The following is a 13,211-nucleotide window of genomic DNA, read 5'->3' on the forward strand; positions in this document are numbered from 1 at the left end:
ATAAAATGGACCACAGTACTCTGTGACAACTCGAAGAGCAGCAGCAGCCTCCAAATGGGTACCCAACCAGAAGGCTGAGCACAAGACGGTAGGGAGCCGTGGGGTGGTTTCTGCTTGCCTGTTCCAGTATGGTTTCAAGTAAGCCAGCCCATTCCTGACTCCATCCTCAGGGTGGAAGGAAAAATGTGGAACTTGGCTTTCGATATCTGGATGCACCTGGGGGCTGCCAGAGGGCTCGGGGTGCTGGGGAGAATGGTGGCAGAGTCTGGATGTCGGGATGGAAGTTGCTGAAAGCAGTTACGGGTACCAGTCCGTGCCGGAGGCGGCTTCAAGGAGTCTGCGGAACCCCAGGGGGCTAGGGGCGAGATCGCGGCTAGAGGAATGCAATGCTGTATCCAAACCCATTAGAAGCAGGGGTGAGGCTCCGAGGGAAATTAAGGTATATAAAAGCAACTGGGTGTTCTGGGGGTGTGGAATTAAAGCACACACATAGGCCCAGGGAAGACACAGCCCTTGCAAGAGTCCTGTGCCTTTCCCCTGGGCTGATCCATGAAAGTCTTCCCCTGGGAAGACTTGGAGAGGTGGCGGTCTTTTTAAACGCCCAGTTTTCAACCAAAGATGATCAAACATACAAAGCAGCCCGGAAGGAGGGCCCATTCAAAGGAGTACAGCAAACCTCCAGAAACCAACATCCAGGGTACAGAGGCCTCTCGGACTTTCATGGCAGACACTTTAAAACCACCCTCCGAAATACCCTCCATCACCTGAAGGAGAAGGCAGGCGGACAGCTAAACGCTGCGAAGAAAACCACGTACGAGCAGGAGACTTTCAACAAAGAGAAACTGTAATCACCAAATTCTGGAGGTGAAAAGTCCAGTAACGGACTTCATGCCGACTGCGGACGACTGGCTTTTGATCTGAGGACACACACAGGTTGAAAGCCGAAGAATGGAAAGAGATCTTCTCTACAAAGAGTAACCAGGAGAGAGCACGGGGGGCTGTGCCGATATCGGAAACACCAGATTTAAGAAAAAAAAAAAAAAAACTGTTAAAAGGGACAGGAAAGGACATTATGTGACAATAAAGGGGTCAATTCTCCAAGAACAACAATTTTAAGTATAAATGCATCAGGCGGGGCACCTGGGTGGCTCAGTGGGTTAAGGCCTCTGCTTTCGGCTCAGGTCATGATCCCAAGGTTCTGGGATCGAGCCCCCCATCGGGCTCTCTGCTCAGCAGGGAGCCTGCTTTCCTTCCTCTCTCTCTGCCTGCCTCTCTGTCTACCTGTGATCTCTGTCAAAAAAAAAAAAAAAAAAAAAAATTAAATGCATCAGGCATCCGAGCTTCTCAGTATCAGAAGCAAAGAGGGACAGAATCGAAGGGGGAAAAAGAGTTCTCCACTGAGGGCACCTGGGGGGGCGCAGTCGGTGAAGCATCTGCCTTTGGTTCAAGTCACGATCTCAGGGTCCTGGGATGGAGCCATGCATCGGGCTCTCTTCTCGGTGGGGAGTCTGCTTCTCCTGTCTCTCTCCCCCAGTCATGTTCTCTCTCTCAAATAAATCAAATCTTAAAAAAAAAAAAAAAAATAGTTCCACATTGAGACCTTCAGCCCATCCAACCGCCCCCCCCCCCCACTTTCAACCATGGATGGAACCAGAAAGATGACCACGAAATGAATGGAGAACCTGAGCAGCACGGCAGGTCAACGGGACCTAAAAACACGCACCGCCTCCACCCAACAGCCACAGAATATGTAGTTTTCTCAAGTACACATAGAACATTCTCCTGAACAGACCATATGTTACACCACAAAATAAGTTTTTTTTATTAAGGTTTTATGTATTCATTTGACAGAGCACAACAGGGGGAGCAGCGGAGGGAGAGGGAAGAGCAGGGAGCCCGACATGAGGTTTGATCCCCAGAGCCCTGAGATCATGACCTGAGCTGAAGGCAGATGCTCAACCAATGCCCCCACAAAATAAGCCTTAATAAATTTTTGAAAACTGAGATCCTAGAAACTTGCAACTAGAAATCAGTAGCAAGTGGAAGATGGGAAAAATCAAAAATTATGCAAAATTAAACAACATACTCTTGACCAATGGGTCAAAGAAATCACAGGGTAAATGAGCAAATATCTTGAAAGCATGATGAAATGAAAAAAAAAAAAAAAAGCCCAAACCAAGATATTTAGAAAAAGCAATGCCAAGAAGGAAATTTATATTCTTTTCCTGTAAATACTTACATGAGAAAAGATCTCAGATCAACAACCTAACTTTAACACCTTAACAAATTAAAAAAAAAAAAAAAAAGTGAACCCAAAACTAGTAGGAGGAAATCACACAGATTCAGAGACGATCAGTAATTTTTTTTTTTCAGACAAATAAAACTGGCAAAACTTAGCTAGATTGGCTAATTTAAAAAAAAAAAAAAGGATTCACCTAAAATCAGAAATGAAATAGAAGAAATTGCAGCCAGTTTTTACAAAAATAAAAAGGACTGGGGCGCCTGGGTGGTTCTGGTTCATCATCTGCCTTTGGCTCAGGTCATGATCCCAGGGTCCTGGGATTGAGCCCCATATCTGACTCCCTGCCCAGCAGGGAGCCTGCTTTTCCCTCTCCCTCTACTGCTCCCCCTGCTGTGCTCTCTCCCTCTATTAAGTAAATAAAATCTTTTAAAAACTAAAAATAGGGGTGCCTGGGGGGTTCAGTTTGTTAATTGACTGCCTTTGGCTCCAGTCATGATCCCAGAGTCCTGGGGTTGAGTCCCACATTGGGCTCTGGCTTGGTGCAGAGCCTGCTTCTCGTTCTTCCTTCCCACTCTCGTGCTGTTTCTCTGTCTCAAATAACTAAATAAAATCTTTAAAAAAGATTTTAGAAGTACTATGAACAACTGTATGACAAATGGACAACCTAAATGAAATGGTTAAATTCCTAGAAACCTGTAACTTGCCAGGACGGAATCGTGAAGGAGTAGAAATCCAAACAGCCCTGTAAGTAGTGAGAGGATTCAAACAGTAACTAAAAACATCCTCACAAAGGAGGAAAAAGAAAGAAAGAAAAAAATCCCAGTCTTCACTAGTGAAGTCTCCCAAGCATTTAAGGAATGAAAAGCAATCCTCCTCAAACGCTTACAAAACATGAAAGAGGAAACATGTCCAGATCCCTATGAGGCCAGAATTCCCGCCATACCAAAGCCAGAGAAAGATACTTCGAGAAGAAAAAAAACAAACTAGAGACCAAGATCTCTGATAAATATGATAATATAGATGCAAAATCCTAAAGAGGAACAAAGACAAAGAAGAGTACTAGCCAACAGAAGTCAAGAGAGCATGGCGGGGGTGGGGGGTATACACCACAACCAAGTGCGATTTATTCCTGAAATGCAAGGGTGGGTAGACATAGGAAAATTAATAGTGTATAACCCATTCCCAGAATGAAGGTCAAAAACCACATGCTTGTCTCCGTTGATGCAAAGAAAACATCTGGACAAAAATTCAGTATCCTTTCATGATGAAAACACTCAGCAAACAGACTAGAAGGAAACCAACTAATAAAAGGCACGCTCGAGAAGCCCGCAGATAACATATCCGATGGTAAGAAGCTGAAGGCTTTTACTCTGAGATCAGAACTAAGACAGGGACGGCTATGTCTTCTATTACGTGCAGCATTAGGAGTGCTAGCCAGAGTGATTAGTCCAGGAAAAAAAATTAAGGCATCCAAATTGATAAGAAATTCTCTGTTAATTACTGTCTCTTCTCAGACAAAACGAACATGTAAATAGACACAAAACCTATGTCCCTGCAGAAAACCCTAAAGATGACACACATACATCCTCCATTAGAATAAATTTGCCAAAGTCGCAGAATATAAAATCAACACAAAAACTGCAACATCAATACAAAAACTTGCATTTCTATACACTAACCTAACGGAAGTGAGGAGAGTAAGTTTCATTTACGTTAGTATTCAAAGAGATAAAATACTTGGAATAAACTTAACCAAGAAGCTGAAAGACCCATATACGACCAACTATGAAACATTGCTGAAAGAAGATACAAAGAAATGGGAAAATATCCCATATTGATAGATTGGAATACTTAGTATCATTAGGATGTCAGTACTACCCAGGGATCTATGGACTTAAAGGAAACCCCATCAAAATCCCAATAGCCCTTTCCTACAGATAGTGAAAAAAGAAAAATTGGGGCACCTGGGTGGCTCAGTTGTTAAGCATCTGCCTTCGGCTCAGGTCATGATCCCAGGGTCCTGGGATCGAGCCCCGCATCGGGCTCCCTGTCCAGCTGGGAAGCCTGCTTCTCCCTCTCCCACTCCCCCTGTTTGAGCTCCCTCTCTTGCTGTCTCTCTGTCAAATAAATAAAATCTTTTTTAAAAAAAATCCAACCTAAAAATCATATGGATTCTCAAGGCCCCCCAAATAGCCAAAGCAATCTTGAAAAAGAGCAAAGAGGTTTTACACTTCCTGGTATCGAACTTATAACAAACTTCTAACAAAGCTGCAGCAATCAAAGCACTATGGTACTAACACAAGATATACAGACCAGGGGGACAGAATAGAGAGCCCAGAAGTGAAGTAAACCCTTGTCACTTCTCACAAGATTGGCAAGACCATACAATGGACAAAGCACAGTCTTTCCATCAAATAGTGGGGAAGCAGGGCGGGGAGGATGGGTGTCTACATCCCAAAGGATGACCTTGGACCCTTAACTTTATACCACATATGAACACTTGCTCAAAATGGATTAGATGTCGGGGCGCCTGGGTGGCTCAGTGGGTTAAGCCTCTTCCTTCACCTCAGGTCATGATCTCAGGGTCCTGGGATCGAGCCCCGCATCGGGCTCTCTGCTCAGCAGGGAGACTGCTTCCCTTCCTCTCTCTCTGCCTGCCTCTCTGCCTACTTGTGATCTCTGTCAAATAAATAAAATCTTTTTAAAAAATGGATCAGATGTCTAAATATAAAAACTGAAAGCATAAAGCCCTCAGAATATAGGGGAAAGGCTTCATGACATTGGCTCTGATGGCGTCCTTAGAGAGGCACCAAGGGCCCAGTCATCTGAAGACAAACAAACTGCACTTCATCAGGTGTAGACACTTATGTGCACAAAAGGACAATCGACAGAGTATAAAAGCAGCCTATGGGATGGGAGAAAATCTTTGCAAATTTTATTTGATGACTGGTAAATACTCTGAATATATAACGAACTCCTGCAAACTCACCACCAACAGAACAACCTGATTAAGAAATGGGCGAAGGCGGGGCATGTGACCCTTGATCTTGGAGTCATGAGTTTGAGCCCCACATGGGGGATTAACTAAAAATAAATTTGCAAATGTTAGAGAAAATGGTCCAAGGACCGAAATAGACATTTCTCCAAAGATGACATTTCTCCAAAGACGACAGGCATGTGAGATGTTCAGTATCGCCCATCGTCAGGGGAATGTGAGTCAAAACCACAACGACCTAGCTCCTCCCACCCACCAGAAGAGCTTCTGTAAGAAAGAAAAAATTAGGAAATAAGTGTTGGCAACGATGAGGGAAAAAATTAGAACTCTTGTGTACTGTGGATGGAAATGCAAAAAAAAAAAAAAAAAAAAAAAAAAAAAGACACAGCCATTCTGGAAAACATGATGATGGTTCCTTAAAAAATTAAACACAGAATCACCATAGGATCCAGCAACTGCCACTTCTGGGCACATACCGAAAGGAATGGAAAGTCCGGACTCCAGCAGGAATCTGTACCTCCATACTGTGATATATACAATAGATAAAGTCTAGACCTCTGACACTTGCTACGTATGGATGAACCCTGAGGACATTATGCTCAATGAAGGAAGCTGGTCACGGAGACCCAGGTTCTCGGAGTCCACTTAGGGGAGGCACCTCGAGTAGTCACAACCATGGAGCCCAGGACTCCAGCTGCTGGTAGAAGTGGCGGTTCAGGGGTTGTCGGTTAATGGGGACAGAGTTTCAGTTTTGCAGGACAGAAAAAAAAAAAGTTCTGGAGCTGAATGGTGGAATGGTGGTGTTGGCCGTTCAGCACTGGGGATGTCCTCAAGAGCGCTTGTCTGTGCCCTTGGACACGGTGATTAAATTTCTTTACATGAAAGAACATTTACAGAGCCCCCGCTCCACGCTCGGCCTGGTGATAGGCCAGTCAACACTGTACTCCGGAGCGAGGGGATGATAAGAGACGAACACACTTAAGGAGCCAGAAATCTAGGCACAGGAACGAGCTCAGACCGACAGACACCCAGACACGCGGGAATTCACGACTGGGTTTATGGGACACAGACAGTACGTTTTGGCAGGAAGCTGGAAAGTAGTTTAAGAGTGCTGCTTATCTGGAAAAGGACCCAAAATCTCTGGAGAGGACAGAAAAGGCACTTAATGGAGTTCTCTCGTGTTCCTATTTTTAAGGAATTTCAACCCAAGGACCTCCCTGAAGCCTTTACCGTCCAGGGCGGGTGGGGACACATCAGAAGCCCTCTGAGGTTGGCAGCCAGAAAAGATACACTGTCCCTGCTTCTCCTGCACGCCCTGTCGGCAACCCCATCCCACTCAGGCCGGAGATCAATCAAGGACCAGCGATCTCCAAGAATAATGTTTCAAAGTCACCTGCTAATGGCGACTTGCCTAGGGAGGGTGCAGAGGGGCCGTCCCTTCTCAGTTAACGGGATCCACGCTTCCATGTGAGCCAGAGGTCCCGGGGTGAGCCTGGGTTGCTCTAAAGTAGAGGGAAACCACGAAGAGGTCACCAGATACTCTAGATCCATCTGACTGTCCCTGCTGCCGTGGTGCCCTGGATCCCCTCTCCTTATCCTTCAGGAGTCAGCTCGGGCATAGACCACCCCCCCCGAACTTCCCTTCACTCCGATTTGGGTTTGGGGCATCCCCTGTGCTCCCAAAGCTTGGGTACTGGGGTCCAGCCCCCTCGCCAGGCTGGGAACTCCAGGGTGGGGACGGGGTGGGTGGGGAAACCAGGTCTTGGTTCTCTGCCTCGCAGGTGTAGGGAACGACCGGCCGCTAAGTCCTGCTCTTTTCCAAAGGGGGAGGGGTCCTTTTAAAAAGGGCCCCCCCACCCTGGGCCTGACAATGCTGGGGCTGCCAAAAGGTGCCCCCGCCTCATCCTCTGGGCACCCAGCACAGCACGGCCTCCTCTTGTCTTTACAGTTTGAGACTGTGCCTAGGCCAGCACCAGCGGCCCAAGATTTCAGCCTCCTTCGCCAGAACCATTAGCATCAAACAGCAGCGGGTGGCGACCACACTTGCTCCAGATACAGCAAGGGAGGCTCGGAGTTGAAGATTTCAAAATACTTCTGGAGACCATGAAGTTCCCAGCTGGTCTGGAGGATTCTTTATGCCTTCCTCGATACCTGCGCTCTCTCCAGAACACAGCCTGGCTCCCTGGGCTCCCCCTCTGCAAAGGGACCTCCATTCCAGCAACTGTTCTTGCCCTAACGTTTTTCCTTGTGCTTGGCTGCTCTGGCTGAGGCCTCCGCGGTGTGAGCCTGGCCTGCCCTGAGGTCTTCCTAGCTTGGGACTGGCTTCTCTTGCCCTCTGCAGCATCTCCCTTAAGACCCGAGGCTCCTGGAGGGGGACTGATGGTCCCCAATTCTTTCAGCATGAGCTTGGTGGGAGAGAGTCCCTCTTTGGGGTAAACACTGCATCTGGAACTGAATTGTTTCAGGGGGCACTTGAAGCCTCCTTTTTGAGGGGCTGGTTCCCAGAGACACCTGCTGGGGGCACTCAGGCCCCAAGGTTACAGCCTTCAAAGCTGTTCACTTCCTTTGGGAAGGCAAAACTATCCCTTGAATTTTTGACCGAAAAAGAAAGCTGGCAGAATCCCTAACACATCCACCGGATGGATGGGACTAACCGTCCACAGGAATGATTCCAGAGTCTGTGAGATCCGCCCTCCAAGAGAAGCCGCACCCCACCCCCCAGGCCCTCTGCACACAGATTCCTAAGATCCTGATTCCAGAACAAAGGGCAAAGCATCAGACACTAGGAACGGGTCAACCAGAAGCTCAGATGCCAGATACAGTTGTCCTGGCCTCCCCACATATAAATAATACTCAGCACACAGCAGGTGCTCAATAAAGTCTAGAAGAAGGAACTCTAGAGAGTCGGAGAGTTTTTTGAAGATGGCGCTAACGGGACCAGCCCAGGACACTCCCACATGCTGGCGGTGTTCTGATTTGTTGAGTGTGGGCTATGCTGTCACGGTTACAATGGAAAGACCCCAGAGTCCAGGCACGACTCTTTGATGTCTGACCTTTTCTTAGACCTTAGAGTCGCCCAGGGAGGCCTGCGTGACCTCATGTAATGGGAGAATCGGGCTCGGAGAACCCAGCGGACTTACACAAGGTCATCCAACCAGCCGACGGCCAGGCTGGTGCTGATGTGGGCCCCACTGGACCCGCAAGGCTGCCGGCATCAGTCACCACCTCCTGTGTTCCAAGAGCTGTGCTCATAGTCTACCACAGACATGAAGAGAGCCAAGCGCGCTTTCGCCCTGTCCCAAGACACATCCCTAGTGCTTACTCATTTTTCCTGAGTCCACATTAAAATGTCCCCATCAGCCACGTCACACGTGATCAGAAACGCACCCCGGAGGTGCACTCGGCCCAGAAGGCGGAGGAAGGAACCGGACTTCACAGTGAAAGCAAATCACTGGAGTGTGGGGCGGGGGCTGGGGGGTGGGAGGGAGGCGGAGCAGTTCAGGGTTTGACACACCCATGGTTTATAACCACGTGACCTCAGTTTCTAGATCTGCTCAAAGGATCGGTGATTTCTGGTCCAGACAGGAAACTGCTGAAGGTTCCCAACCTGCATCCCACACTCTGTCCCTATCCAGACACTTAGCAGGAAAAGGGCAGTAGGCTGGGCATGGGCCCGGACCCCAAAGGGTAAGCGTGGTTCTCCTTTCTCAAGGCAGATGTGACAACACCCACGCTTTGCAATCTGGGGCGTGTGGCTGGGTGTGCACGCACACGTGCAGGATTCAGAGAAGGATGGATGGGACAGGGGATGATTCCATTAGAAATACCTAGAAACTGGGCTACAGCATATAAAGAGCAGGTCCACAGAAAGTTTTTTTTAAAAAAATCTAGTCTCCATGGAGTGATTTGGTAAAGGAGAAAGGTGACATCCGAAGAGAAATGCAGCTAAGGGGTAAACATTAGGCAGAAAATTTGATTTTACTGGGGACCAAATGCAAATGAAAATAACAATGGTCATTTTGTTCTGCCGCAGAGAAGGTACTGAAGTAACAATACCCAGAACCTGTGAGGCTGTGGGCAAAGCCAAAGCCCTCTGATTCTGTAACTGGTAGTTTTAATTTGCACCTCTGTAGTGGGTTTCTTTCTTTCTTTCTTTCTTTCTTTCTTCCTTCCTTCCTTTCTTTTTTCTAATTTGACAGAGATCGCAAGTAGGCAGAGAGGCAGGTGGGGGGTGTGGAGCAGGCTTCTCACTGAGCAGAGAGCCCGATTCGGGGCTCGATCCCAGGACCCTGGGATCATGACCTGAGCCAAAAGCAGATGCTTTAACCCACTGAGCCACCCAGGTGCCCCCCTAGTAGTGGGTTCCTAACGTCTTTTTAAAACCATTCATTCCTTTGACCTAATTAGCCCCGCCTCTGGGACTTTATCCAAAACCAGGGAGGACGGGAAACAGGCATGATTCCCAAGAATTTCCAAATAACTTCATTATTCAAGATGATGAAAAATCAGAGACAGCTAACAGGAAAATGATTTTTTAAAGCTGTGGTCTATTAATCTGATACACTATCTCGGACTCATTTGTCAAGAAGTCCAGCATAGGGCAATATATTAACATGAAGAAAAAGATTAGCTTCCAAGTCAAGCAGAAGGCAGGACTGCACAAATATTTGCACTAAGAATGACCGCATGGAGGCAAGGACTGATAGGGATACTTCAAGTATCCCTGAAATGGAAACAGCTCATATAGGAAGAGGGATCACATTGTAGGTGATCATTTTTCTTTTAAAAATTCCTTTTGGGGGCGCCTGGGTGGTTCAGTTGGTTAAGCATCAGACTCTGGGTTTTGGCTCAGGTGCCCCACCCATGTCTCTTGACCTCAGCTCAGGTCTTGATCTCAGGGCCATGGGTTCAAGCCCTGTGTTAGTCTCCACGCCCAGCATGGACCTATTAAAAATTTTTTATTTACAGGGGCGCCTCGGTGGCTCAGTGGGTTAAGCCTCTGCTTTCGGCTCAGGTCATGATCCCAGGGTCCTGGGATCGAGTCCCGCATCGGGCTCTCTGCTCAGCAGGGAGCCTGCTTCCTCCTCTCTCTCTGCCTGCCTCTCTGCCTACTTGTGATCTCTCTCTGTCAAATAAATAAATAAAATCTTTAAAAAAAAATAGATACCCTGGTATGATGCTGTTTGTCCCCGAGAATTTTAGAAACTGAAAAGAAGGGAGAGGAGAACAGAAAGATAGTGTTTACTGAGTACAGAGCCCCAGGGAAGATGAGAACATTCTGGAAATGGATAGGGATTATAGTTGTCCAACACCGTGACCGTGTCTGATACCACTGAATGAGACATTTAAAAATGGTAAATTTTAGGTTATGTGCATTTTACTGTAGTAGAAAAAGAAAAAACAGGAAGGAAAACACAGGCTCGGAGGGCTTTTTTTGTTTCTGAAATCAGACAGGTTGGAGGTAGCCAAGAGTGGCACGTGTTTATAGGAACAGAAGCGCAGAGGGAGCGCGGGAAGGTGGAGACAGAGGAGGGTGAGGATGAGGGAGGAGGCGGCAGGGGACCCCGTCCTCCTCGAAGCTGCTTTCTGTGGTCAAGGAGGGTAACAGGCAGATCATTTCTCGGAGGAAGCTCCTGGCGGGAAGGGGAAAAAAAATGTTTATGCTACCAATCCTGGGTTCTGTGGCTGGGGTCCTGTCAATTATGCTGACGAGAGACTGGCAAGAGGAAGGGAGAAGTGTCTTAGCGTGTGTTTCAAGCATGTCCGTGGGAGAACCTGCATGAGGAACGGGGAGAGAGAGAGAGTGAGCGTTCACAAGAGAACAACACGGTTTTCGAGAAGGAGAAGGTTGAGCTTCTAGAGGCAGAACATGGAGGGAAGTGGTTAAATCCACAGGGGAACTAACTAACAGGGTTTGTCATGCGGATGCCTTTGGTGATCCTAAGGGACTGGAGTTCTCTGCCAGGAATAACCTGTACCCTTCTGGGAAGGGAGAGAGGGAGTCAGGTTTATAAATTTAGTCCTGCGAAGGGCACCTCGTTGGCTCAGTTAAGTGCCTGCCTTCGACTCTGGTCACGATCCCAGAGTCCTAGGATCAAGCCCCGAATCGGGCTCCCTGCTCGGCGGGAAGCCTGCTTCTCCCTCTCCCACTCCCCCTGCTGTGTTCCCTCTCTTTGCTCTCTGTCAAATATATAAATAAAATCTTCAAAAAAAAAATTTTTTTAGTCCTGCTCTAGGCCAATAGCAGAAGAGCAACAAGCTTTTCCTGTGTCTGCTTTTCCCCAGCTGCCTTCAGCATCAAACTCTTTGGGGCATAATTTCAGGTAGCACGTTCCGCGCTGCCCTTTGCCTCTGTCAGTCCTGTTCTTGCCACCTGCTGGGCTTTTGACCAAATTAAAAGCATATAAAGTCTGTGTGTGTGTGTGTGTGTGTCCCCGTACATACACACACACACACACACACACACACACATATACATGTGTGTATGTAATTATATTTTAACAAATCTACTCTCCATGAGATGGTGTGAGTGAAACTTGAGTTTTACAACAGAATGGGGCCAAGGGAAAAACAGCTTATGTTTGACTATTGTCTGAGTAAGCAGGAAACTGACCCAGTCTACACAACAGCTTGGGAAAAACCATGGGAGCTTTCATTACCTAACCTCAGTTCTCAACGATTCTTTAAAGACAGGGAAGGGGTAGAAGCTCTCTGGCCAGGACTTCCTCCCTCAGGAGAGGAGCAGAGCCGATCCTTGGCTGCTGAATGCAGAGGACGAATTCCAGGGACTTCCTACTGCCTGGGATGGGGGTGGGGTGCTCTAGGAGATGATGTGTATCTTAGCCTACTCCTCCAAGAACAACTTGGAAGAATGTAGCATTTCCTGAATGTAAAACTTTTCAAAAAATTAATTAAGAGAAAAATGGTAACCTCAAGTCAGCTTAAGACTTTTTGGTAGTGGGGAAGGGGGTTTATGCTCATCAAGACAAGAAAGGGGCATGTCAAGGCCACAGTCTAGGCAAGCAGACTTGAAAACCTAGAAGAGACAGATTTTCTGGGGGCTTGGGGGGGAAGTACCAACAAGAACATGCAGGGGTTTAGAACAAGTCTCCCCCAAATGTACAACTTTGGCACAGTCTACTTTGCCCTGAAGACAGCTGAGATCCTGCAAGTTCAAAAGAATGTTGCCCCTCCCCTAAGTACCCAGAAGAATCTAAAATGAGGGCTCTTTCCCAGAATGAGAGCTATTACCAGAGATAGAGTTTATCTGCAAGGTCCATCTGCATGGCAGGGTAAGCATCTCATTACCCAACATCTCTTCTTATTGGCCTGCAAATGCCCTCCTCCCCCTTCAAAGCCCCAGACCCGCCTTCCCATCTCTTAGCTCAGGACAGCTTATAGACCTCTTTTTTCCTTTCTGTCTTTGAACCCCTCCTCTGTATTCCTGTAGATTCCCATACATATCAGATTAAATTTGGTTTCCTCCCGTTAACCGGTCTCATGTCAATTTCATTCTTAGACCAGCCAGAAGAGTCTGTGAAAGGTAGAGGAAAACTTTTCCTCCCCAACATACCGAAAAGGGAAGATAGCTATACCCGAAGAAACTTGGGAAGGCTGTTGCAGACATACCACCATTTCCCTAAACCCTACGGTGGGCGAGGAAGGGAGAAACCATAGGCGTGGATCCATTCCCGGGTGAAGGGAACCAACCTCAAGTCAACCTTAGGGATGCTCATAATGCCATTTAAATTTAACCAGCGCCTAGAGGAGAAAGGAACACTTCCAAATTCTTTATTAGGGACATCGATATTGAAAGCCAATGATTACAGCACAATAAAAGAAAACCACAGACCAACTGTGCTTACATAAAAACCAATGCAAGGCAAAGAGGGGAGCCACCGGTGGTAACTGCCCCTTGGGGGGAGAAGTCATTGCTGCAGAACCCCAGCTTAACAACGTGCCAGTGTGCCTCTC

The 13,211-nt window shown here is 47.4% G+C and overlaps 1 protein-coding gene across 1 annotated transcript in view; it reads left to right on the forward strand.

Moving 5' to 3' along the window:
* LOC132027311 (uncharacterized) overlaps positions 1-8,126 on the forward strand; it is a 134,777-nt gene extending 126,651 nt beyond the window's left edge. The window contains exon 74 of the mRNA XM_059416064.1: positions 7,186-8,126. Coding sequence (XP_059272047.1) covers positions 7,186-7,190 — 5 coding nt within the window. The 3' untranslated portion in view covers positions 7,191-8,126. The remainder of the gene's footprint in view (positions 1-7,185) is intronic.
* Positions 8,127-13,211: the final 5,085 nt, after the last annotated feature.

Source organism: Mustela nigripes, chromosome 11, assembly GCF_022355385.1.
Source record: "Mustela nigripes isolate SB6536 chromosome 11, MUSNIG.SB6536, whole genome shotgun sequence".
Classification (NCBI taxonomy): Eukaryota; Metazoa; Chordata; class Mammalia; order Carnivora; family Mustelidae; genus Mustela; species Mustela nigripes.